The following is a 25,821-nucleotide window of genomic DNA, read 5'->3' as shown; positions in this document are numbered from 1 at the left end:
TGAGCCAGGGAGCAGGAACACCCCTGACTGCCCTGAGGCTATTCTAGACCCCTCATTCCTCCCACGGTAGGGTTTGGGGGCTGAGGGACCAGCAGCCCACGGTGCCTTTCTGCCTCCTCAGCAGTGGATTCCCATCCATGACAACCCAGCTCAGCTGTGCTTGACTGGCTTCCTAGCCCCCAGGGTTGCCCTTGACCTCTTGCTCGGAGATCTTGACCTCTTGACCTCAGAGGCAGGATGGGAAGGTGGTGTGGACCCTGTGGCGCCTGTAGTCAGTATGGACTCAGGATCTGGTACTCACACCCAGGGCTGTGGGCCTGAGGCAAGACATTAAGATACTCTTGTTGGTTTGACACCAAACCAGGTGTCAAAGGAGAGGGAACCTCCACCTGGTCTCAGTTCAGCCGTCACTGAACCATGCAGGGTGTGATGCAGTAACCCCCTGTATAGGACAACGACCACCCCGGTCCAACTTGGGGGTGGCTGTATCTGCCATAAGCCCACCGGAGCCCACGCAGCCACAGCAGAGCATGGGAATCAGCTGCGTGCTCTGAGCCAGGCCACCTGGGCTTCTGCCCAGGCCCCAGCTTCCTAGCTTTGTGGCCTTAGGCAAATTGTTTAACCTCTCTGTTTCTCGGATCATTCTCGGCAAAACTGGGCCATACCAATTAGTAGTTCCGAGGATTCAAGGAAGTGAAGCTCTCAGTACAGTGTTCCCGGCACCTGGGAGGGGCTCGACAAATGTTCATTTTTACTTTTTTTTCTCCCCTGCATGTCAGCTGCTGTGTTTTCTAATGACACTTGACAGGACTCTCTGGTGGAAGGAAAGCTCAGCTCCAACCTGGTAAGAAGCTCAAGGCTGGGTGGGGCCACGCAGGAGCCTGTGTGTTGTGTCCTCCTCTGCCCAGGAGGATGCTGAGTCCTTGCTATGGGGTGTTTTTTTTGTTTGTTTGGGGGTTTTTTTGGTCTTTTTTTTTAGGGCCGCACCCACAGCATATGGAAGTTCCCAGGCTAGGGGTCGGCAGATCCAAGCTGCATCTGTGACCTCCTCCACAGCTCATGGCAATGCCAGATCCTTAACCCCCTGAGTGAGGCCAGGGGTTGAACCCATGTCCTTGTGGATACTAGTTGGGTTCATTATCTCTGAGCCACAAGGGAACTCCCTTGCTATGGGTTTAGACTTCACATCTTTAAAAGGTGTTAGGTGACCCATTCCCCAATGGAGCCAGAGCCAAGGACACACGTGGTGGGACAGCCCAGGAGACCCATCCTCAACCCCCACCCCGTCAGTGGGGTCCATCCCTGAAGGGTGAGCTGAAGCTCGAAACCTGGAGCATCCAGGTCTCACACTCCAGTGGACACTGTGTCCTTAAAGGTGTCTTCAGGAGCCGAAAGCAAGGCTAGCACCTCCATGTTCAAAGGTGATTGTGGAGGTGGTGGTAAGGGGGTCCCTGAAGGCAGTGCCTGCTCTCAGCAGGTTCCAGAAATGCTTAGGGTGTCTGTGTATCATACCTGGCCCAGCTCCTGTTCCTGGTGGTGGGTGCCGGGGGAGGGCCCACGGGGGCGTCTTCACGAATGAGGCAGCACAGAGAGGAGGCATGAGCAGATATGCAGTGCAGATTTGAGTGTTATTTGAAATCATCAAAATCATTAAAAAAAAAAATTCACAGCAGCATCGGTGGGGTCAGAAGGACCAGAGGGTGGGAGAGGGCAGGGGAGGGAGGTGAAGGCAGTGGTGGCATCCTGGGGCAGCTGGGAGGGGATGCAGGGACTGTGGGCAGCCCTGCAGGTCACATTCCAGGGTCAGACACTCCTTGTACCAGGAGGGGGTGGGATCCGAGGCAGAAGAGTGTTCCTCAGGCCCTCCGCAGCTCCTTGGCAGGCCTCTAATCTCCCCCACTCTTGGCCTGGGAAGAGAGTGACTTTTACACACTGCCCTGGGCCCCCATCCCTCAGTGGCCACCCTGGGTGTGGGGGTGGGGATAGGTGTCTTCTGAGGGGGATCATTCATGAGGGGACCTCACACTCGGGCTCAGGGGACTGCAGGTTGAGGCTCCCCTGGGGACTCTGGGGCCCAGGAGGGACACACGCTTGCCCAGGGACCCCCAGGTAACCCTAGGACCCCAGCTCCTACCTCTCCAGCCACTTCCTCTTCCACTTTGGCTGCCTCGTCCTGTGAGGGGGCAGGTTGATGCAGGTCCTCCTGTGGGAAAGCAAAGGGGATGTGGGACCAGGTGGAGGGCACGGGGCCCCTGGCTTCCCTGTAACAAGGGCCTCGTCCTCATGGCCTCAAAGATGAGCAGAGGCCCTCATCACCTTGCTGTACATGGAGGGCTGGAGGAGAGGGAGGTGGGAAGGCCCGATTGCCCATGGAGCTGACAGAGCCTTGTGTGAGGATTCACAGTGGGGACTCTGTCTGACGATGCCAAGTTCTTCTGAGGGGGCACTGAGTACCCTCGAACCTAGCTTCACCACCAAAAGCTGATGCTGAGTCCTGGCCAGTTCCTGGTTGAGCCTCCTCCTGAGGTGGGGTGCGGAGGGCAGTGGCCCCTGAAGCCCTAGGCCTATCTACTCTCAATGTTTCTGAATCACATGATCATATACCCTTGTCCCTAGGGAGACACCCAACAGCCCTTGGAGGAGGAGCATGTTACCACTGCTCACACAGGGACTCTGAGGCCAGGAAGTCATGTAGCCAATTCAGGGCCTCAGAGCTCAAAGCAAAGGGGCTTTCAGAGATCAGGTCTGGCTTGCTCCAGGCACACCCCTATCCTCAGTAGCCTGAGTGACTCCCTCTTTCCTCCCCCTTGCCTCTTGCATGCACGCTGGGCTCAGGCTGGTCTGCTTGGGACCAGCAGGGGTTACACAGTCCTCTCCCACTTCCTGCGTCCTTCTATCTGCTTCTACCCTGCCTGAAGGTGGTTGTGTGACAGCTGCAAGGCAGAGCCAGACTGGGTGATCATCTTGGACCCTGGTTTCAGCCGCTACCTCTGGAAGGTCATACCACCTCTGTGTTACCACAGGGCCATCCTGCCCCTTGGTAGACTCAGAGACAGCCAGAGTTGGGGCAGACTCTCCAGGCAAAGGACAGACTCTGCCTAGTCCTGTGGCATAAGGGTGGTGCATGAAGCCAGTGGCATGAGTGGTCAGACAGACTGGCAGTGCTATATCCTTCTACAGTTCACTACAGGGTGAGTCATGGCTGGTTTTGGGGTGTCACCAGGAAATGGCTCCCTTAGGGTAGCTCCAAGGGCTTACCAGCCCTTCCCCAAAGTCAGAGAAGAGTGCCCAGGCCACTGCTCAGAGACCCGCCCAGGTGCAGCCTGGCCCCGTCCCAGGGCATCCTTGGCTGGGGGGTGAGGGAAGGAGGGGCTTGGCATCTCCTAAGGCACATCTGGGTCCTGCCAGGGGCACTGATGGGGATATAGTCACCCCGCTTTGCTGGGTGCCCACCAGCAGTGAGGCCTAGCCGCCTCACTTCCCTGAGTCAGCACACAGCCCCGGGAGATGGATACGCTCAGCTCCACTCCCCTCCCCTCCAGTTTTATAGCTGAGAATGGAGGGCCCTAGAGGCTGAGGAGCTTCCCAAGGTCATACAGCTAGCAAGAGGCAGAGCTGGGAACTAGGACAGGGAGCACCCACCTGCTCCTGGGACCTGTAGACCCCGTCCTTGCCGTGGAAGCAGAGGCCTGGGCGCTGCCCCCAAAGCCAGGGGCAGGGCGATCCCCTGCCCTTCCACCCACCCACTTCTTCCTGCTGGGTGCCTAGGACTCTACCGGCCAGGGGCCTGTGCCAGTAGGGGAGCTTCCTAAAGGACAGCCTCACACAAAGCTGGAGACAGCACGTCTCTGGTTTAGGAACACCCCTGCCCTCAATATGAACTCGCTCCCACCACCATCTCCCCATCTCCCACTCAATCTCCCTTTAAGAGCGCGGGCTAGGGAGCCAGGCTGCCCCGAAAATTTCACGCTCACTTAGACTAGCCATGGGACTTTGCGCACATTGCCGTATCTCTCTGGGCCTCATTTCCACACTCTGTCTCATGGGATGTTGTGCCCATTAAATGAGTTAGTAGGTGTAAAATGCTCCAAGGAGAGTTTCTTTGTGGTGGGTGCTGCAACAGTTCTCCCAGCCTGTCTCTGTCCCGTGGGAGTGCCCCCTGCCCCTGTGCTCTATGCTGCCCAGCGCACGCGCATACGCGCGCGCACTCACACGCACACACGTGCACGCTCGCTCTGAAAGGCGGAGGTGGTAGGCGTGGTCAGAACCCTCAGTGTTTTTCAGTCACCAGGGGGCGCTGCTTCTCCGCTCCTCTTCCTCCTCCTCCTCCGGACCGACACCTAGCCAGGCTCTGGAGGGAGGGAGACCTCGGGACCCTGGGTGGGCCGTGACTCGGCAACTCTGGCCAGGTGTCCACTGCCAGTGGGAGGCTGCTTGTCACCACGTAGGGTCCCCAGGCCCCTGCTTTCAGTAGTAAAATGTGAAACGCAGAGCACCATCACAAAGGCGTGGTTTTGAGCCTTGTTTTTCCAATTGGGCCCTACACTGCCCCGCCTCCACTCCCCACCCTCCGGGCGGGGAGTTGTGAAGATTCCAGCAGCTAATCGACGGGACGACACCAAGCACGGCCCAGGGCCTCTAAGTCTGTTTACCTGTACATCAGTGGCCGTATCAATGCCTCCTCCCCAGTTGGCCTCCTCCTGCCCAGAGGAAAGGATGGGACTGTCTCAGGGCCAGGGCTGGGGACCAGGCTCACCTTGCGCACCACTCCGGAGGTGACCGCGATGTTCTCTGCCTCCTCCACAGTCTTGGTGGCCACAGTGTTGACGCTGGAGACCACAGCCTCGCTCACAGCACTGGCTTGCTCCTTGGTCTTCTCAGCCACTGTGGGAGGAAATCTGGATAGTTCTGCCCCAACCCAACCCACCTGGGCCTGGCCTGCCCAAGTCGGGCCTGAGCAGCCCCTTCCCCGGGCATTTGAAACCCAGACTTGAGTTCCCGCTGTGGCGGCTTCTCTGCATCACCAGGACATAGGTTAGATCCCCAGCCTGGCATAGTGGGTTAAAGGATCCAGTGTTGCCACAGCTGTGACATGGGTCACAAGTGCAGCTTGGATCTGATCTCTGGCCCAGGAACTCCATGTGCCAAGGACGAGCCAGAAAAAAAAAAAAAAAGAAAAAAACCAACTCTGGCTCTACCAGAGACCCTAGGCTGCCCTCTTTGTGAGTCCAGGGGAGCTCTGGTGATGATGCGGGTGGCCCACCCTGGGTGCTGGAGAAGCTTGGGTCTATGTACAGCTGGGGGAGGGTAAGGAGGGCCTTTAGAGCAGAAGTCCTTAGATGTCCCAGCCTCTATGTCCCCTGGTCCTGGGGCTTCTCACCTGAGGTCACACTCTGCACAACACCTTCCTTGGTCTTGGCTCCTGTGGAGGAAATGGAGGCGTCAGCCCAGGCCCCCTCCTCCTGGTGTTGGGAGAGGAGTGGTCAGGGCAAACACACCACAGAACAGCTGGACAAGCTGCAGGGTCGATGGGGGGGGTAAGGATGGTGTCTGGGGGCCAGTCAGCCCTTCAAAGGCCACTTCCTGCTGTGTCTGGAAGAAGGCGATAGAAGGGAAGTGGACAGGACAGGATGAGGGGGACAAGAGAGACCAGGCCTGAGGTAGGGTCTGGACCCCGAGTGGGTGTGGCCTGGGCCTTGGAAGCAGCACACAACAGGGCCAACAGGAGCTGAGTCATCATCTCAGTCTCCTCTTCAGAGGATGCTAAGGGGGTCTGGACAAGACGAAGGGTCAGTCTCATCTCCCCAGACCTGTGGCCTGGCTGCTGAGCACCTGCTTGTTCTGCCTGCAAGCTCTGGACTCAGTGTGGCTTCTTATCTGAGTCTAGGGGCCTGTGAGTGACGCTGGGGCGGGGGCACTGGGGTGCGTTGGTGTGTGCATTTGTGTCTGCACAAACACCTGGGTCTCAGGGCTAAGTGCTTCCCTTACTGTCCTGCCCCAGAGACCCCTGGGGCCCCGAGGAGACCCACACAGACAATGGGATGTGCAGGAGAGTGAGGGGTCCTCCAGGGAGAGGAGACCCTGACTCAACAGCCAGGTGCCCATCCCTCCCCAAATGCCTCCCTGGGGCCAGGACATAGTCAGGCCCCTGTAACTGGGCAGCCACCAGGCTGCCCCGCCCTGCCAGACCCTGCCACGCCCAAACTCACCCACATACATGACACCCTCCTTGGTCTTCTCAGCTGCCTCCGTCACCCCCTGCTTGGTCTTCTCCACGGCGCCCACCACACCCTCCTTGGCGATGGAGAAGCCCTTCTTGAAGACATCCATGGTGGTGGGCAGGGACCGAGCTGGACTCCCCAGGCGAACTGTGACTGGAGCTGGCTCGAGTGCTGCTGCAGCAGCTGTCCCCGCTGCTGCTGCCTCTTATTGACGCCAATGAAATATTGATGATGCAGCAGCGGCTGATGGGAACCCAGCCAGCCCAGGGGTGGAGGCGGGGAAGGAGGGAGGGAGGGAGTAGGCTTGCCTGCACCTTCTCCTGGGGTCCCCTGGGCCCTGCTGGGCTCCATCCTTCCCTCCTGTCCCCTGCCTGCCCCGGAGGGCACAGCCCCTCACTCATGTGCTGCCCTGTGCACCCACAGGGGTGACCCTGGCCAGGTGCTCCTGGTCCTGGGGCTGTTGTGTCTGTGGGCAGAGAGGGGTCAGAGGGGCAGCAGGCACAGAGAGGGGAGGTGCCTTTGCTACTAGCATCCCAGGTAGGCCAGGGGTCAAGGCCAGGCAGGCTTGTCAGGCCAGACCTCCTGGACCTGCCTGAGCTGCTCAGCTACTCACCAGCACCGTGGATGTCCCCATCCCTGGCTCCAGCAAGTCCAGGTGGAGGGGCTGCGGCACCAAAGGGCTTCTCCAGGTCCTGACCCTGGCTGCAGACTGTGTGACCCTAGGATGGGTCCTTTCTCCCTCTGAGCCTCCACCCACCTGCTAACTCCCACAGCCCAGGGGTGAGAGATGCTGAGTAGGCATGAAGGGCCCCCCACTTCCTGGCCACCAGCATGAATGGGCAGCAGGTTCCCTGGGACGGATCCGACCGCTTCCTGCACCCCCACCTCAATGCTGGTGTGCTTCTCCTGGCTCCCATGGGGACATGCTCGGTGGGGCCACCTCCCCCCCCCGTGTCTCCCACATCCCCAGGGTCCCTGACCTGAGTCCTCTTGGGCCACAGGAACTGGTGTGTGTTGTTGGCTGCCTCTGTGGGGGCCGGGCGGGGGGTGAGGGGGGCCGGACGAGACTCACCGGGTGGGCCGGCCCAGGCCACTTCCTCTCTTTGTTGTCCCTGTGCTTTTTTTTCCTTCTGAGACTTAACTTGAAGACAACATCACAGCACTGGCAGTTTCTGGAGTCACCCGAAGAGGCTGAACCTGCCCCAAGGCAAGATGATTCTGATAGTGCTGCTCAGCCTTGGGGGGCCCCTGGGGGCCTGGGCCCAGATCCCTGGTATCAAGTTCTCTGATCCCTACAGTTCCAGGCCACCTGGGGTCTGGAAGGCAGAGGCTGAGGACATCAGCAGGGACCCTGCCAGACGGTAAGAAAGGCCTGGACCTGGGGGAGGAAGTGGTACAGGATCTGAGTCTCAGCTTGGCCAAAGCTGGGGCTCTCTGGACCTCAGCCATCAAATGTGAAATGGGCTCATACTCTCTATCTGCTGAGCTAGCTGTGCGATGGCATGAGGTGCTAGGTCAGGCTCCTCTTTAAGAGGCCTCCCCCCTGAGCCAGCCAGGACTGGGTACCCCAGGGCCCCGCCTAAGGACCACAGGAAGTTCCCTACCTGACCCTTGGCAGGTAATGGGCCTGGAGGATGGGCAGGGTGGCAGTGTTCTTTGCCATCAGCCACTAGCATGGGGTGCTGAGGGACTGGGGTTCCAGAAGTTTCCAGATGGTCTGGGAGTGGCTCCTGTTCTTTTGAAGTAAGTCAGTTCTGAAAGCTGAGCCCAGATGAGGCTGGCTCGACCTAAGCCATAGCAGACAGATGTTCCTGGGACTGCTTTAGATCTGAGTGCCCAGGGGGACCAGCATGGGTCCTCAGCCCGGCCCTAACAGCTGAGCAGTGAGCAGATAGAGGGCCCTGCTCTATTTCCAGTACCAAAAGGAGGCCGAAGCATCCAGGGAGCTTGGCTTCAGCGTGCCTCTGAAAATGGGCGGAATGGTCTTATGACTAGGCCAGGACTCCATTCTCCAGTCTTTTTATTTGTTCAGGGCCAGGGATCCTCCTGCTGATAAGGCTCTGGGAATGTGGGGCCCTCCTCGGGGTGCCACACAGGCAGAGCAGCTGGTGATATTTACTGGGTCTGCCTCTGGGCTAGGCCTCTTGCCAAGTGTTATCTCAGTTAATCCACCCTCAGAGGAGCCTGAGGCTCAGAGAGGCTAAGCAACTGGCCCAAGGTCACACAGCTTAGGAGAGCTGGAACCAGAATCTGAGTCTGACTCCAGAGAGCATACTCCAGTCCCTGGGGCACTCAGAAGCAGCCCCAGTTCCAGGGGCACCCATTCTCCCCTACCCCCCTCCACACACAAACCAGATTTGGTTGAGGGCATCTGCATGGATTTGGAGGGTGGGGGGGCCAACTTACGCCCACCCAGAGTCTCCCATTCACCCTCACCTTGGCCTGGGCTGAATCTGCCTGGGGTAGTTCTCATACAGCTGTGACACTTCAAGGTGAATGTGTTTGTTGGACATTTTCCCAAAAGCGGGTCTGACCGGGGAGAGGCAGGAGGGCGAGAGCAGCGCTGTGGACCGCCCATCGGTGATGGAGGGGAGGGCCGTATAGGAGAAGAGGGGAGAGGTTGGTCCTGGAGAGACCCCCTTCTTGCTCCATCCTCAGTTCTGCACAGAGCTGGAAGGTGCAGGTGGCTCTTGGCAGGGGAACCCAGCCACCCAGCTCTGACTTCAGGACCAAGCACCCCGCCTTTGCTCCCCAAAGCCATTAGCTCCATACCCCTGTCTCTGGGCGGCCTGCCTCCCTCTGATGAAAGGGAGGGAGAGGGGTCAAAGCGGATGGGAAGGAGGTAAGAGCTGCTTCTTTCTCTCCCCTATCCTGAGCTGTGGGGAGAGACTGTGTCCCTTTAGCCCCAGAGAGGTGGGCCCTGGTCTGACTGCTCACAGCCTGCAGGGGTCACTCAGCCATAGTCTGGTGGTCCCGGTGTGTGCAGGGGGCCTGGGTTTGTGCACAAGGGTGCCCTGGCCTGGGGATGCCCAGGCAGGAGTCCCAAGCCCTGGTCCTAGGGGCCTCCAGGGGTCCCAGCAGGCCTGCTGGTCTTTTGTCCACAACCCGAGAGGCTGCAGGCCCACAGGTCAAGCCCAGGTTATCGAGGCCTCCGGAGGGGCTGGTGAGAAAGGAAGGAAGCGCTGTGCAGCTTCCTTGGGCTGATTGCTTCCCATGCTCCTACGAGAGGAGAGGCGGAAACGCAGCCCCAGCCCCTCCTGCTGCAGGGGAAGGGGAGGCGGAACAGGCCCTTCCCGCTCAAGCAGGGGCGCCACACCACCCACACCCACCCACCCACGCCACAAGCCTGGTGGGCCCGCCACCCCTGGTTGCCAGAGCCAGGCCTCCCGCCCTGCATTTGCCCCTCATACCTGTATCCAGGGTCCCTGGTGACCCAGATAAGACCCTTTGCAAGGAGAAGCTCAAACAAAACACCTTGGTGCTGGATGCCAGGTCCTGGCATGGAGGAGGGCTGGGCCCAGTGAGCCATCAATGTGGTTAATTGGACTTTGTGGGGAAGAGGCTCCTTAGCTCTGGTTGGGGCGGGGAGAACAGGAGGTTAGGACACGTGCTTTTCAGATGCAGGACTGCTTGCTAGACCCAGGCAGGGTACCCCATCTCCGCATTGTGGTGACAGTGCATTGTGGTGACAGTGCAGTGAGGTTGCCACTCTTCATTTTGCATGTTCTGAGGCTCAGAGGGCTGGGGTCACCACCTGGGGCCACGCAGCTCCTAAGCGATGGGTCAGGCCACGTCATCTGGGCCACACATCCCAGGTATCCTGGGTTTTGTCTCCCCCAAGAAGGCTGGGAGCGTAGGAGAGGCTGCTCCCAGCAGCTCAGCTGGCCCCAGTCACCAGCATTAGCATCTTACAAGGAGCATTTGCAGCTTTCACAGATGGGAGCTTGTGGCCCAGAGGAGTCACGCATATTACTAGAGGTCACACAGGAGCAGGATGAAGCCTAAGTGGCTAGTCTCTGGGCCATGGCTGTACCTCCTACACCTGTTTCTGTTCTCCAAGGCACAGGGCCCTGGGCACTAATGGGGAAGAGCCCTGTTGGCCTGAACTGTGCTCCGGGAATCCTGGCTCTGGGCTGGACACCAAGTGGGGCTCAGGCTCCTCTGCCAAGGCCCCTTTGTGGCTGCAAAGTTCTCCCCTGGAACCATTGCTTTCACAGCTGCACTCAGAGCCTCAGAAAACAAGGTTGCTGAGAACACAACCTCCTTCCACAGAAAGACTTAAGGGGCAGAGGGGGCGTTTACAGGCTGATTAGGAGGCACTTAAGTGTCCCAGTGGGCAACAGCAGCACATGCATAATTCAGGAGGCTCTGGCTAACAGCCCTTAACCTGATGCAAGCTTTCTCTGGCTTCCTTATAGCCTCCCCCATTATAGCCTCCCCTCCAGGGAGGGGCTGGGAGTGGGAATCTTCTGTGCATTTCCAGGACAGGAGGAAGGGCCTTGCTCAAGGTCACCCTGAGTCCAGGGTCAGGGAGGAGAGCACAGGCCTCCCAGCTCCTATTAGAAGCTCTGAGGGGGCAGTGGACTCTCCCCTGCCTAGGGCAGGGCCTCAGGTCTGGGCTGTGTCAGAGGCCCAGCACAGACCCAAAGCAGACAGGAGGACCCCCACACTCCCTTCTAGGCTGGCACCTGCCACTCAGTAGACCCTTGGGAGATGAGGATGCCAAGAGGACCCGGGCCCGAGGCCAGGAGGCAGTGAGAACAATGGGGTGCTTCAGCGAGCTGGGCTGGGGGCTCAGTGGACCAGCAAGAAACTGCCAAGAGCTGGAGGAAACCAAAGCAAAGGTCAGGAATGTTCCCAGGGCTTCTGGGCCAGCAGCCTGTACTGTGCCAAGGGGATGGGGCTGCCAAGGGAGGGGAGCTTGGGTAGGGAGAATAGCTGTGGCCAGAGCCCAAGGTTTGGGCAGGACAGGAGAGAAAGTTCCTGGGAAGGAAGGGTGGGCGGTACTGATTCCGGTTCTAGGAACCTGAGATGGAAAGTCCCGGTCACTCCCCAGCAGGCTGGCCCAGGCACAGGCCTTCTGGACCCTCAGCAGCAGTTGAGAGGGTGTGCAAAGAACAGAACTTTGTTTCCAGTGGGTGTTTCCCAGTCTTACACAATGGACATCTGGGACCATTGTGGGAGAGGGGCTGTCCTGCGCTATGTAGGGTGTTTAGCAGCATCGTTGGCCTCCACCCACTAGACGCCAATAGCACCCCCATCTCCCAAATTGCATCAACCACAAATGTTGCTAAACATTGCCAAATATACCTCGGGGGATCCCCTCTCCCCATGACCCACGCCTCATTGAGAACAACTGGTTTGGAGAAATACATCTCTCCAGGTCTGAGAACATTCCAGAAATTTCCATGGGGCCCAGAGAGGGGTGGGGGTCACAGTTTCTGGTCCTTGAAACAGTCTGCTCAGGCAGCCACCTGCCCCCCGACCTCTGGGCCCCATCACGTTCCCAGTCCACCGGTTCCGTGTTGAACACGGGCACATCCTGATGTTCCTGTGCCGATGTTACCAATTACCAATCCCCTGGGGCTGCATGGGCCCCTTCCTGGTCTCTGTACCCGCTGACCAGCTTGACAAATCTTGTGCCAGCGTCCCACTGTTTTCATTACTTGGCCTTCAAAGTGGTCATGACAGTTAGATGAGAAGCCCCTCACTCATTGTCTTCCCAAATGTTCTTACCTGATCACCTGCATTTTCTCTTCCAAATGGAAATTATTTTATTTTTTATCTTTAAGTTTCATTTTTATTAGTTATACACAAACCATTGAGCAGGGCTCAGAAAATTCCAGCTGGTGGGCCCGATCTGGCCTCCCACCTGTTTTGTAAGTAAAGTTTTATTGGCATGCAGCCATGCCCAGCTATTTACGTACCGCCAGTGCCTGCTTTCTGCTGCAGTGGCTGACCTGAGTAGATGCAACAGAGTCCATATGTCCTGGAAAGGCTAATATCAGGGTCAACTTCAGGGCACTCAGAAGGGCCCCCCCCACTTGGTTTAATCTCTGTTGCCTCCCAAGTTTTCATTTTGCCTTGGACCGTAAAACTTACGACGTCTGCTGTGTGTAAAATTTTACTGTTTGCTATTGGAAAACCTTGGCTGACCCCAGGGGTTACAGTCAACGAGTTCCACAAGGTTTGTTGAGACCAGAAGGCCCAGGCCCCTCTGGTCCCCAAAGGCAATGGCTTTCAACTCTTTCGGTGATTCTTTGGGCATTTACATCTGTATCTCTAAAGAGCACACTTATACTGCTACTTCTTATTGATGATAAGTAGCATCATCTACGATTCCAATCTCCTTCCTACTCCAGATGCCAACCCCAGTACACACACATAGGCATGTGTGAGCGCCCACGCATGTGCACACACACAAAAACTCCTTCCCATCCATTGATCTCTCCTACCATCCTTTTGAGTGTTTACTTTGAGTATGTACATTGTCATTTTGACTATCTACATACATTGAGTATGACTATATATGCTACTTAGGGTTGAGGCTCGAAACAAACTCTGCATCCTTTTTCCTCCTTGCACAACTTTGGTTTGCCCTGAATTAAACAACCGTCTTCATTCCCCCCGCCCTTTTGCTTAGTTTCCTGTGTCTTTGTCACTACTGAATTCCAAACTGTCTGCCAGTTGTCCACATCTGCTCTCCACTTTCATTCCTGTCAGGTGTTTGACCACCTGTGTCCCCTCTCAGAGCCTCCAGCTGCACTCCAGGCTGGACCACTGCCCACTCGCCCCCTGCCTGGGATCTCCCTTCACCTCATTGCTGACTGGAATTCCTGTTTCCTGGTGCTCCCCTCTTTCTCAGTGTTCTTTCTTGTTTTGGGGGAGTGGTTCAGGTACAATGGTCCTCACCCCTGGGCCATCCTTAGAATGACCCAGAGAACTTTAAAATGCTGATGCCCAGGCCTCAAACCCAGAGAATCTCCTTTAACTGGCTTGCAGCGGGGGCTTATATTTTTCAGGTGCCACGGGATGACTGTGATGTGAAAATCTGATGGCAAAATTGCAAATCACCACCCTAGCAGCTCCCTAAGGATCCTGGGCAGGGAAATGCTTTGAAATCTGGCTTGTTGAAAATGACTTTATTCGGTGCTCCTTGATAGGCTGGCTATCAGATTCTAAATTGGAAATAATTTTCCTTCAGTATTTTGAAGGCGATTCTCCACTGTCTTTTAGTGTCCAGTATAGCTGTTCAAAGGTTCAAGGCTATTCTAATTACTGATGTGTGTGTGTGTGTGTTTGGGGGGGGGGGCGCTTGGTTTTTCTCTCTGGAAGGTGTAGAATCATTTTCATTCTCAGAACTCCAAAATTCCACAATGATGTGCTTTGATGTGCATTCATTGTATTGTGGGTAACTGGCAGGACTTCTGAATCTGAAATTCCAAGCCCTTCATTTCTGGAATGTTCATTTGATTGTTTTCATCGATGATTCTCACCCTCTGTTCTCTCTTTCTAGAACTCTTATTGTTTGGATGTTGGTTTCCCTACCCTAATCCTCTATTTTTCTGATCTTTTCTGTCCTATTTTCCATCACTGTTTGCTCTTTTAGAGGAATTTCTTTAACTTTATCCTCCAACTTTTCTATTAAATTTCTTTTGCATTTCTACCGTTATACTTTCCAGGGGTTCTCTTTTGTTCTCCCAAAGTTCTATCCCCATTTTTTTTTTTGTCTCTTGTCTTTTTAGGGTTGCACCTGCAGCATAAGGATGTTCCCAGGCTAGGGGTCGATTTGGAGCTACAGCTGCCAGCCTATCCCAGAGACACGGCAACATGGGATCTGAGACACATCTGCGACCTACACCACAGCTCACAGCAATGCCGGATCCTCACCCACCAAGCAAGGCCAGAGATCGAACCCAAGTCCTCTTGGATATTAGTTGGGTTTGTTACCACTGCACCACAATGGGAATTCCAATTTGCTCATTTTGACCTCCCTCTTCTGTAAGAGACATTCCTCAGGGGTCATCCTTGGATATCTGCCCACTTAAGTGTGGAGAGGTGGGGAAGCCGATTGGAAGCTGGGTGGATGGTGGGGCTCTGTGATCTGTTCTGTTACAGGACACTCTGCTGGGAACCTCTGGTGTCAGTGTCTTTAGGTCTTTCCTCTTGAGTGGGGTCATTTTCCTGACAAGCTTTTTCAGTCTGCTGCCAAGAGGGGAAAGGCTGGCTGCCAGGCTTCTGAGAACCAAGTGAGAAAGCAGGCTATGTGGTCTCAGCACTCACATAGATAAAGTCACTCAACCCCTCTTGTCTTTCCCCTTACCATCCCAGCGTCCATGTGTGATGGTGCCTGATGGCCCTGGGGCAGAAATCAGCTCCAGAGAATTAATCCCAGCCCTGACAGTCATTCCACTACCAACGCCCCGAACTTTGCCTCCTAAATCTCACAAATGTGATCATTTCTCTCCATAGCCACCACCATCATCCAATCGAAGCATCTCTCACCTACACCCCTGACACAGCTACCAACATCTTCCACTCCAGTTCCCCCACCCAGGAACCAGGGTGGCTGTTTCATGTCGCTTCCCTGCTCAGGTCCATTCATGGCTCCCCATGCCTTTGGGACAGAGTCCTGTCCTGAGCTAGCCCTCGAGGCCTCCATGGTCTGGCTGCTCCTTACCCCTGTGGCCTCTCCCCTGCAGCCCTTGCCCCACCCCACCCCCATAGCTCCTCAGTGGGACCACCGAGCTCCGGCACAGCTCCCGGTGCTTCACCTCACTCTCTCTGTGTAAAGTGCAGCCCAGTCATCGCCTGCTCCCGAAAGTCTCCCCAGGTCCCAGCATCCATCATACCATCTAATCACCTGCTCTCCCTTGGGACCCTGAAGAGAAGGACCTCACCTCCGCATGGGCACTGAGCCGGAGCCCAACACCCGCTCTTACTAGGTGCTATGCCGAACTGACCTTGGAGGTCATTACCATTTGCAACTCTGGAACGCTCCACTCTGAGAGCTGGCTGTGAGGGGGAAGGGCCCTCTGATCCTTTCTACTGAGCCCATCAAATCTGCCATCAGACCCCTAAGCTGGGGCTCTCTGCCATCAGACCCCTAAGCTGGGGCTCTGTCAGCAGTGAGCATCCTCGCCCCTTGAGAGGTGCTGCAGCACATGCTGGTGGTGGGTACAGGAGACAAGGATGACCTCCTTCGGGATGTTGAGGGTGACTCCCAAACCGCTCGACCTTAGTGTGGGTGGCCTTCCCCAACAATGCTCCAAAAATCCATTTCCATAATGGCTATAATGGGGTACAGCCAGGGAGCAGGTGCCCTCGCCACAGCCAGGTCTCTGGAGAGGAAAGATGTGGCTGGTAATGTGAAAGGGGCAGGTGCCAGGGCTGCCAGAAGCAGGCAGGGCAGCAGAGTTCCCTGGGCACTCAGGAGGAGCCAGGCACTTGATACTCACCTGAAAATCTCTCACGATTTTCACTGGAGAGACAACCAACAACAACTCCCTACGCGCCTCACTCAAGGTCACACAATGAGAAAGTGAAGGATTTGAATTCCAGACTCTCCATCCCCAGCAGCACCATGCTGCCTCCCTGGCACCAGGAGAAACAGGGAGAGCCCCTCCTGACTCTGGGGGCCACTCTGGTGTGTGACTTGGGGGGCTCCTGAGCCTCTGTGCTGACCCCACCGTGGGGGTGCTTCCCGGGAGGCAGTGGCGCAGGCGCTCATGTGGGAGGGGTCTGTGGAGCTTTTGCTCTGGAGCAGAGGGATGAAGAAGGCAGAGCGCTTCCTTCTCAGGCTGTGGGTTCCAGAATCCCCAGGACTGGGTTCGGCAGAGAGGTCTTGGGTGGGGAGGAGGCTGTGCACTGGCTCCAAGTTGTTCTCTAGGAAGGGTGGAGACCTGGGTGTGGCTCAGCAGCCCTCTCCTCTGGCTTGTTCTTTCCAGGAATTGGTGCCCCTACCAGACGTCCAGGCTGGTCACCTTTGTAGCTGCTTGCAAAACAGAGAAATTCCTGGTCCACTCGCAGAAGCCATGTCCACAAGGGGCTCCAGACTGCCAGAAAGTCAAAGTCATGTGAGTGGAGGGTCGCAGTGTGGGCTGTTCATCCAGGCCCTGCACCAGCTGACCCTGGAGTCGCTGAGCGGCCCTCTTCCCCCAGGTACCGCATGGCCCACAAGCCAGTGTATCAGGTCAAGCAGAAGGTTCTGGCCTCCATGGCCTGGAAGTGCTGCCCAGGCTTTGCGGGACCTGACTGCCAGGACCAAGGTAGGGTTCCCTGTGGTCCCTCTCCCTCTCGACCTCTGACCCCAGAGGTCATGCAGCTCCTCTGACCTCAGAGATTAACATCTGCTACTGCTTCTCTGTAGATCCCATGGTGATCCCTGAGCCTGAAGATCCAGGTGATAGCCTCCAGGAGCCTTGGGATGGGCCAGTCAGCTTTGAACCTGGTATGCTTCTTTCCTGGAGGGCACAGCAGGGACAGATGGGCAGAAAGAACCCATGTGTCCAGGCCCTTTCTCCTCTGATAGGACAGTGCCGTTTCAGGAAAACCCTGCCCCCCAGATCAGCAAGGGTCCCTCTGTGGCCCTGTGTCATCCTACCCACGCACCAAGCAGCCCTCAGTTACCTGCCTGCTGGCCAGGCACACACACCTTTCTCCTTGATCCCATTTTCTGGGAGGAACAGCTTCATCTGATACCTTCCTTGCCCCTGAACTGCATATGCTCCCACGGTCTGGAAGAAGCCTTCCCACAGCCCCCCTAACCAGGGCCAGGAAGTCATGCTGTCCCTGGTCTTCAGACAGCACAGCAAATCCACCAAGTGACACCATTTGTGAGGCCTTTCAAGGCTGGGCCATTGTTGGCATGGTGAATGAGTTTCATCATGTGGTGAACTCCTATCTATTGACAAGGGCTGCCCAGAAAGATGTCCAGGGGCCATGTCCCTGTGGCTGAGGAGGCAAAGTGTGCTGTAACAGATAAGGCATGTCTGCCTGGGGCCTAGGGGGCAGGGTGAAGGCTCATTTGCCATGCATTTGCCCTTCTGAAGTTAAAGGCTTCTAAGTGCCTACTCACCAGGACATACCTTCCTGCTTTCAACCCCCAAACCTCCTCTCTGCACCTCACGTTCTGTCTGGGCCTGGGAGGTTAAGACTTGACACTTATCTCTCATGTGTATTCAGGCCACCTGGCTGCAGAGTTCAGCAATGTGGTAGAGCAGCAGGAACACCGGCTGGGAGATCTCCAGAATGACATTGACCAGGTGGCAGACAGTCTCCCAGGCCTGTGGAAGGCCCTGGCAAGCAACCTCACAGTGGCAACTGAGGCAAATCAGACGGAGCTTGGTGAGGAGCGGGTTCCAGGGGCTGAGGAGGGGCCTGGTCACACCCAAGGAGATGAGCGGGCTGGGAGGCAGGAAGGCCCCAACCTCAGAGGACGCCCCTTGTCATCAGCTAGGGAGGGTGTCTGCTCTTGAGGGGCTTGTGTAAACACGTGTATCTATTGCAGAGTTTCCCGACAGATCCTTGGAGCAAGTGCTGCTGCCACACATCGACACCTTCCTGCAAGGACGCTTTAGTCCCATGTGGAGGAGCTTCAACCAAAGCCTGAACAGCCTTTCCCAGGCCATAAGAAACTTATCTCTTGATGTAGAGGCCAACCGACAGGCCATCAAGAGGGTCCAGGAGGGCGCTGTGGCCAGAGGTGACCTCCAGGAGCTTGGTGCCAAATTTGAGACCAAGGTCCAGGAGAACGCCCAGAGGGTGGGCCAGTTGCGGCAGGATGTGGATGACCGCCTGAACGCCCAACACCTGTCCCTGCACCAGTCCCTCTCTGAGGTCCAGGCCGATGTAGACAGCAAGCTGAAGAAGGCTCTCAAGGCCCAGGAGTCCCTGGGGGCCAACGGGAGCCTGGTCCTGGCAGCAGCAGGGGCAGCAGCAAGGCCAGAGCCAGAGAGCCTACAGGCCAGGCTGGGCCAGCTGCAGAGGAATCTCTCCGCGTTGCACGTGACCACCGCCCATAGGGAAGAGGAGTTACAGAGCACCCTTGCTGACATGAGGGCCACCCTGGCCCGGCACGTGGATGAGATCAAGGAGCTGTATTCAGAATCCGATGACACCTTTGATCAGATCAGCAAAGTGGAGCGGCTGGTGGAGGAGCTGCAGGTGAACCACACTGCGCTGCGTGAGCTGCGGGTGATCCTGATGGAGAAGTCACTGATCATGGAGGAGAACAAGGAGGACATGGAGCGGCAGCTCCTGGAGCTCAACCTCACCCTCCAGCACCTGCAGGGCGCCCATGCGGACCTCATCAAGTACGTCAAGGACTGCAACTGCCAGAAGCTCTACTTTGACCTGGACGTCATCAGGGAGGGCCAGCGGGACACCACGCGCGCCCTGGAGGAGACCCAGGTGAGCCTGGACGAGCGTCGCCAGCAGGACGGCTCCTCCTTGCAGGCTTTGAGCGGCAGGGTGGCCGTCCTGGCGCAGGCGGTGGAAGCACACCAGGTGGAGGCCGAGCAGGCGCGGGCTGACGCGTCGCGGCTCCGGAGCAAGCTGCGCGCCCTGGGCGATGAGGTGAGCACGTTGCGGGCCACGGAGGGTGAGTTCCGCCGCGAGATCCGCCAGCTGCACAGCTCCTTTTCCGCCCTGCTGGAGGATGCGCTGCGGCACGAGGCCGTCTTGACTGCCCTCTTCGGGGAGGAGGTGATGGAGGAGATGTCCGAAGAGGAGCCCGGTCCGCTGCCCCTGAGCTACGAGCAGATCCGCGTCGCCCTGCAGGACGCGGCCAGCGGGCTGCAGGAGCAGTCGCTCGGCTGGGATGCGCTGGCCGCCCGGGTGGCAGCTCTGGAGCAGGCGTCGGGGGGCGGCAAGCAGGCCGAGCGCCTGGAGCCCAGCCGGGACGCGACTCCAGAGGAGGCCGGCGGGCAGGACTCTGCTGGGCTGGCTCAGGCGCTCCAGCGCCTGAGCTCCGACCTCGAGCGCGTGGGCCAGTGCTGTGAGGTCTCCCGGGCGTCCTCCTTCAACAGCTCCCTTGAGGACCTCCGCGGGGCGCTCTCCACCACTGAACACGGCTTGGAGCAGCACCAGCGCCTCTTCCACAGCCTCTTTGGAAACTTCGAGGGGCTTGTGGCAGCCAATGTCAGCCTGGACTTGGGGAAGCTGCAGGCCATGCTGAGCAGGAAAGGAAAGAAGCAGCAGAGAGATCTGGAAGGTCCCAAGAGAAGGGACAGGAAGCAAGTGGAGCCTTTGGCGGATACACAGGTCAAAGGGCCGGCACTGTGGTGGGCAGGTGAGTTTCCGGCCCAGGGAGTCTAGGATGACAATAGCATCTGCCAGCAGCACTTTGGCCTCCTTTGCCACTGGGGTAAAAAAGAACAGGATGACCACCAGTCACCATTACTCAGGGCCACCTTTGCCCTTGACCTATATTCTGTTCAGGACTGGAGGCCCTTTAAGCTACCTGGAGTTTTAGGAGGTAGAAGTCACATGACTGAACCATCAGCAAGCAGGCAGAGCCCCACCATGTAAACATTTGAGGCTCAGATATATTGGCTTCGGGCCACTCTATCTGTAGAGCTGGGAGAGGGGATTCTTCTCTTTTCTCCATAACCACACCCTCAAATTCCTCCCTCTCAGCTCTTCAGCCCAGACCACTCTGCCACACCCAAAATATGACTTTAAACTTGACCCCGAATACAAGTGAATGTGTGGATAGAGGCTGGTGTCATCTGCCATGGGCAGCACCCCACAAGAATACAAGGGAAGGCCTTGGTCCCTGAAAGGAGCTCCTTTTGCTAACATAGTGGACCCACTTTGCTGCTCTGAGCCAGGTTCTCTGCAATGCCTTCCTTGGGCTTTGCCATGTTGAATCATCAAAATAGCTCGGCCATGAATTATCACTGCCATCTTACCTGAAACTGAGGCTTAGTAGGGAGAGTGTCCTGCTCACAGAGCTATTAAGTAGCACAGAGGAACCCTGAACCCAGTCTGGCTGTTTCTAAGGACCTGGCTTTATCCCTATGAAATGTCCTCAACTGGTCCCTACAGGGCTCAGGGTCTGCGGAGATGGCTCTGAGGCTAAAAGGACAAGCAGCCAGCCTTCCCAGTGCCTCCCTGAGTGTGGCCCTCGGAGGGGGACTCCTAGGCTCTGTGCCTCAAGTGACTCCTCTGCCAGAAAGGCTTGCCTTGGGGCTATGGCCACCTCCTCATCCAAACAGGGGGCTAAGTACGGGGACCTCCATGTGGGCTGTTTATACCCTGGTGTAGCCTGGCACATGGGCAGTCCGAGCCCTTGCTGAGAATCCCACCACAAGCCTGCCCTTCTCCCACTCACTCTCCACTATGGCCTGTGTCTCCCTGGGAGCAGTGGACATAGCACAGGCTCTAGCAACACTTACTTGTCTCAGTTTCTTCCTCTTTAAAAAAAAGAGAGCCACTACCTACATCAAAGCATTGCAGGAAGATTAACTAACATACATTTACCAAAAACCTAGCACAAGGCTTGCTGTTTAGTAGAAACCAGTCAGTGTTTCTCAGGGCTGAGGCTGTGTCCATCTACACTAACTCTTGAATCTTTTTTCCTCTTGTGAGTGGTAAAAGGTCTCACTTGCTTGATGGGTTAGATATCTGCAATATTTTATTACAAATTTTTTCCTTACAATTAAAAATAAATTTTCCCCTATTTGTCTTATGGGAAGCCCATAGAACTTGACTGCGTGCCCTGCAGGGAAGCCCACTGTCTGCTTGCTAGCAAATTAGTGAAGCACAACCCTTGTACCTTCTGAGGAGCTGGACTCCGAGCCAAAGGGAGGCTGGCCCGAGCGGGTAGAGGAGACCGCACGCCGGCAGAGGGCGCGTTAGGCCGGCTTTCCTTCAGCGGGGCGAGCGCGCCACCTCCTGTGTACTTGAGGAACTGCACAGCAGTCTGGTATAAGTCTTAAACAGACTGGAAAACTATTCTGAACTCTCTAATTCTCAGAGTATCTTCCAGAATTAGAGAAGAGCAGAGTTTTGTCATTCACAAGGACGGTGTTGGACTGTGAGCCAAAGAGCATGGACTCTGGTTCTAGGACCTAACTTCTCTGCAAATTGCTCCTCCAATAGGCCTTGGTTTCAGCCGATGAAAAATGGGAATCTTGGTCTCAGTAGAGAGAAGAGAGGTTGGGAGAGAGAAAGAGAGCCTTTGGCTTGAGGCAGCAAAGAGAGAGAAGTGAGGAACATGACCTTACCAGGGCCAAGGCCAGTGTCATGGCTGGAGCCCCAGTGGGACTCAACCTCCCAGTCCCAACTCCTGGCCAGGCAGCCTGGTTGGCGCCTTCCTCACGGTATATTCACCCTCCAAACTAAGAGGCTCCAGGCCTTCATGGGCCTGGCAGGAGCTCACCTGTGTTCTTACTTATCCTCCTTGGGCTGGCTGAGGTGCTTCTGCAAGTGAGAAGAACAGCAGAAATCAGGAAATGTCATCTGGAGCAAGCTTTCCCATTCTGGGCCCATTTTCTCCTCTGTAATCCCAAGTCCCTGTGTAACATCTTGAAAACACTAAGATGACCATCTTGAAATGATTTTTCTTCCCTGGTCGCCCCTGCTCTTTCTTTCTCTCTCTCTAGAGTCTTATGCTAAACATCCAGTAGGAACCGCTATTCTTCAATTATCTCCCAGTGTTAGCACTATTACTTTAAGGATAGGTAATATTTTCTCTCTCTTTTCCCTGGGTATCTCAAGAACCCTAGCAGGTGGTAGGAGTCTGGGAATCAGAGACCTGAGTTCTAATCCCAACCTGCCACTGACAATCCATGTAGCCTTAGATGCCAATTAAACACTCAAGTTTTTTTCAGTCAAGGTCCTTATCTCTCAAGGATGTTGAAGAAGAATCAAACAGAGAAAGTGCTTTGTTAAAATGTAGTCAGTAGAGACCACAGACTTGTACTTTCCTTTCTCTCAGCCAGTGAAATGCTGAGATGGCCAGTTAGCTCCCAGTGGCTCAGATACATTGCTATTGAGAATATCTAGGTTATCTAGAAATAGTGACTGATTTTTAATGTTAAGAAGGTGAGGAGTTCTCATCATGGCTCAGCGGAAATGAATCTGACTAGTATCCATGAGGAAGAAGATTCTATCCCTGGCCTCACTCAGTGGGTTAAGGATCTGGTGTTGCTATGAGCTGTGGTGTAGGTCGCATACGCAGCTTGGAACCTGAGTTGCTGTGGCTGTGGTGTAGGCCAGTAACTACAGCTCCGACTTGACCCTTAGCCTAGGAACCTCCATGTGCTGCAGATGCAGCCCAAAAAGACAAACAAAAACAAAAACAAAAAAAGGTGTGGGGGGTGTCTCAGGGTGTAATTCCCCGTCTGAGGGAGTGAGGGACCGAGACACTGACACTTTCCTCCTGCATTCCAGGTTCCCCTGTGGCCTTCTATGCCAGCTTTTCAGAAGGAACGGCTGCCCTGCAGACAGTGAAGTTCAACACTACCTACTTCAACATTGGCAGCAGCTACTTCCCTGAACACGGCTACTTCCGAGCCCCTGAGCGTGGGGTCTATTTCTTTGCAGTGAGCATTGAATTTGGCCCAGGGCCAGGCACTGGGCAGCTGGTGTTTGGAGGTCACCATCGGACCCCTGTCTATACCACTGAGGAGCAGAGGGGTAGAAGCACTGCCACGACCTTTGCCATGGCCGAGCTACAAAAGGGTGAGAGAGTGTGGTTTGAGCTAACCCAGGGATCCATAATAAAGAGAAGCCCGCCTGGCAGTGCCTTTGGGGGCTTCTTGATATTCAAGACCTGAGCACCGCACACAGCTCTGACCAGACATCCTGGACTCGCCCAGCTCTCCTTGGCCTGGGGCTCAGGCCAGGGTTGGACTAGAGACCATCCAGTTAGTCAGGCTCTTCCCTGGAAACCTTCCGCAAAGACAATGTGGTATTTGTGGCTTCCCTCTAGACACACTGGGTTTGGCTGTTTCTTAATGATGAGAAGGACTGCAGTGCTTCTCTGTGGGCAGAACCTGGCCCAGGGATGTGTGAGCCATGGCTCGGCCTGCCTTCTGCGGCCACATGGCTTGGACTCCGGCTCTTGGCTACGCCTTGTGTTCTACAGCTTCTTTGGTGTTTTGTTCCTCCTGTGGTTGGAAACATTTGTACAACACTTTAAACCTTTCTCCTGCTTCTTCTCCCTCATCTTATGCTAGAAAATCATTCTTTCCCAGAAAGAATTTATTTAAATGGAGGTGACATTTTGGACTGTATTGGATGCCAATTTCCACCCCAGTGCAGGACAGTAAAAAATCAATCTGTTTGGTGTCTATCAGTCAAAAATGGAGACAAGAGTACCCTGGTGGCTCAGCAGGCTAAGGAGCCGGCATTGTTACAACTGTGGCTTGGGTCGATGCTATCCTGGCCTAGGAACTTCTGCATCTTTAGGCGTGGCCAAAAAAAAAAAAAAAAAGATGGAGACAAAGACCCAGTTGAGTCAACCAAGGGAAACAAAAAATTAGTATCTTGTCTTTAGTTTCAGTCCTTCCTTGGATTTACCTGTAACTCTAATTTCACCTTTCTCCTTACCTCACCAGGGTAAAGGCTAAGACATGCCAAACACAAACTAACATGTGTACAGCCGTCACTTTTTTTTTTTGCTTCCTCCAATAGCTTATGTCCACCCTAGTTCTTAGCATTTTAACCAGGAAGGGAGCTGAGGAAAGGGAAGGGAGACTGTAGAAAATACCATTTAACAATTATCAATTTTGGAATAAAGTGCCCTTCAGATCTCTGCCTGGTTTACTTATGGAAAACAAAAAGATTTGGTAAAGTAGGTAGAAATATGGGACAAAATGGAACTACTTGGAATGTGACTTTCATTTCTCCAGGCCATATGTAACTACACAATTTCAGTTAATTCTACACAAAACACTCAGAGCCCTCCACAGTTTCCACAATATTGGATAAGACAGTACAGCTCAGAGTTGCAGTTATTCCTGCAATATCGACACATGGTTTTTAAAAAATTTTAGATCCTAAAGCAAACAGGCTTGAGAAAGCAGTCATCAGAAAATGTTTTTATTTTGTTAGCAGTTATTCAATGTTTGTTTAATATACCCTTCTGCATAAGAAAATCAGTTTTGTCTGGGTGATGAAAAAGGACAGAGTTTGTTGTCAGGGTTAACGAGGTTTTCAGTCCTTTTCATTGACTCCTAAGGCTCATGAATTTAAATTTAAAATTGCCCCTCAGAATTTACCATTAAGGTTGATGTGCTTGATCTGCTAAATTATCAGCGTGAAAAGGAACAAGATGCCAGGCCACTCTGGCACTGATGGTTTGACCTTGGGGTAAATCACAACCTTGCTTGAACTCTTCCATCTGTAGTAAGAGGTGGTTAGTCTAACAGCTCTACGTATCCGTGTATTTTATTATCTCGACCACGGGTTCAACTCTCGCCTACGTGCCTACCCTCTGGCCAAGGCCTCCTGACCAGTGCAGCTCAGTTACCAAGACCAAGCCTAATCCAAGGCCTGACATATTTGGGCCACTCCCAAAGAATGGAAAGCCAGGACCAGGTCACTCCTGCTGCTAGAAAGACCACGCTGTGTCTTTTTTCTGCTTAATCCTGCTATTACTGGCCAAGCTGTACTGATGTCTAAGTGGAAACATTAGGGTAATATGGACGTATCACTTAAGATTTCATTTGGATCTTACTGTACATAAGCAGAGTGAACTGATCTCCTATATAAGGGGCACATGTCCTCCAACCCTCATATGACTGGTGCTCTTCAATGGGGAGGTTAAAAATGGAAGTGCTAACTGGTAAACTCTGCCAGCAGCATGGGTCACTCCAGAAGTTTCTGGGGTGGGAACTAGAGAAACTGGTTCTTTTAGATAGGGTGCTTGCCATGCAAAGTTCACAAACATTAATTAATATGAAATTTAAGTGTAAATTTTCTGTTTAAACACTTCTATAAGTAGGACCCCAGATTAACAAGACTTGTAAAGTTCATTTGATAGACTTCATATCTCCATTAATATCTCTGGGTGGAGAATCTGAATGGTCCCCAGGTAGACTCTGTTACCCAAGGCTAATGTTAGAACACCCTTCACTTGTGGTATCCAGACAAAGACGATGAGTGAACACAGAGAGGGTACCATACTTTCACAAACCCAAAGGAAAAACCATACACAAAAATATTCAAAAATGTCACTGAGGAGTTCCCGTTGTGGCACAGTGTAAATGGGTCCAACTAGTATCCATGAGGATAGGGGTTCGATCCCTGGCCTTGCTCAGTGGGTCAGGGATCCGGCGTGGCTGTGAGCTCTGGTGCAGTTCACAGACGCAGCTCGGATCCCGAGTTGCTGTGGCTGCGGCGTAGACTGGCAGCTGTGGCTCTGATTCAAACCCTAGCCTGGGAACTTCCATATGCCATGGGTGTGCACTGCCCTACACCAAAGCAAAAATGTCATTGAAAAATAAGAAAGGGTACTATAAGCAGATCAGGAAATTTCAGTAATTCCTGGAAAATAGGAAGTAGAAGGGAGCAAGTAAAAAGTGAGATAGCAATAGGAAATCATAACCCCAAATATTCAAGAGACGGGAGTGATTTCAGGGAGCCTCAA

General features: G+C 54.8%; 2 protein-coding genes across 4 annotated transcripts; one reads left to right on the top strand and one right to left on the bottom strand.

Annotated features, from left to right (window-relative positions):
- Positions 1 to 1,609: 1,609 nt before the first annotated feature.
- On the bottom strand, positions 1,610 to 7,401 carry SNCG (synuclein gamma). Of its 3 annotated transcripts, none has more exons than XM_013983397.3 (6): positions 7,294 to 7,401; positions 6,210 to 6,425; positions 5,381 to 5,422; positions 4,757 to 4,884; positions 2,135 to 2,203; positions 1,610 to 1,907 (listed from the first exon to the last, which is right to left on the bottom strand). In XM_013983397.3, exons 2-6 carry the CDS (start codon positions 6,328 to 6,330, stop codon positions 1,887 to 1,889), a joined length of 381 nt encoding a protein of 126 aa, XP_013838851.1. In that variant the 5' UTR covers positions 6,331 to 6,425; positions 7,294 to 7,401; the 3' UTR covers positions 1,610 to 1,886.
- MMRN2 (multimerin 2) lies at positions 7,386 to 23,981 on the top strand. The gene is made up of 7 exons (XM_005671182.4): positions 7,386 to 7,582; positions 16,169 to 16,297; positions 16,383 to 16,489; positions 16,591 to 16,671; positions 17,406 to 17,567; positions 17,731 to 19,512; positions 22,620 to 23,981. Exons 1-7 carry the CDS (start codon positions 7,434 to 7,436, stop codon positions 23,003 to 23,005), a joined length of 2,796 nt encoding a protein of 931 aa, XP_005671239.3. The 5' UTR covers positions 7,386 to 7,433; the 3' UTR covers positions 23,006 to 23,981.
- The last annotated feature ends 1,840 nt before the right edge of the window (positions 23,982 to 25,821 follow it).

Source organism: Sus scrofa, chromosome 14, assembly GCF_054392235.1.
Source record: "Sus scrofa isolate SSC_HxYL_T2T_F1_AM1 chromosome 14, Sscrofa_HxYL_maternal_Yorkshire_Landrace_v2.0, whole genome shotgun sequence".
In the NCBI taxonomy this organism is placed as follows: domain Eukaryota; kingdom Metazoa; phylum Chordata; class Mammalia; order Artiodactyla; family Suidae; genus Sus; species Sus scrofa.
This window is presented reverse-complemented; position numbering and strand designations above follow the sequence as displayed.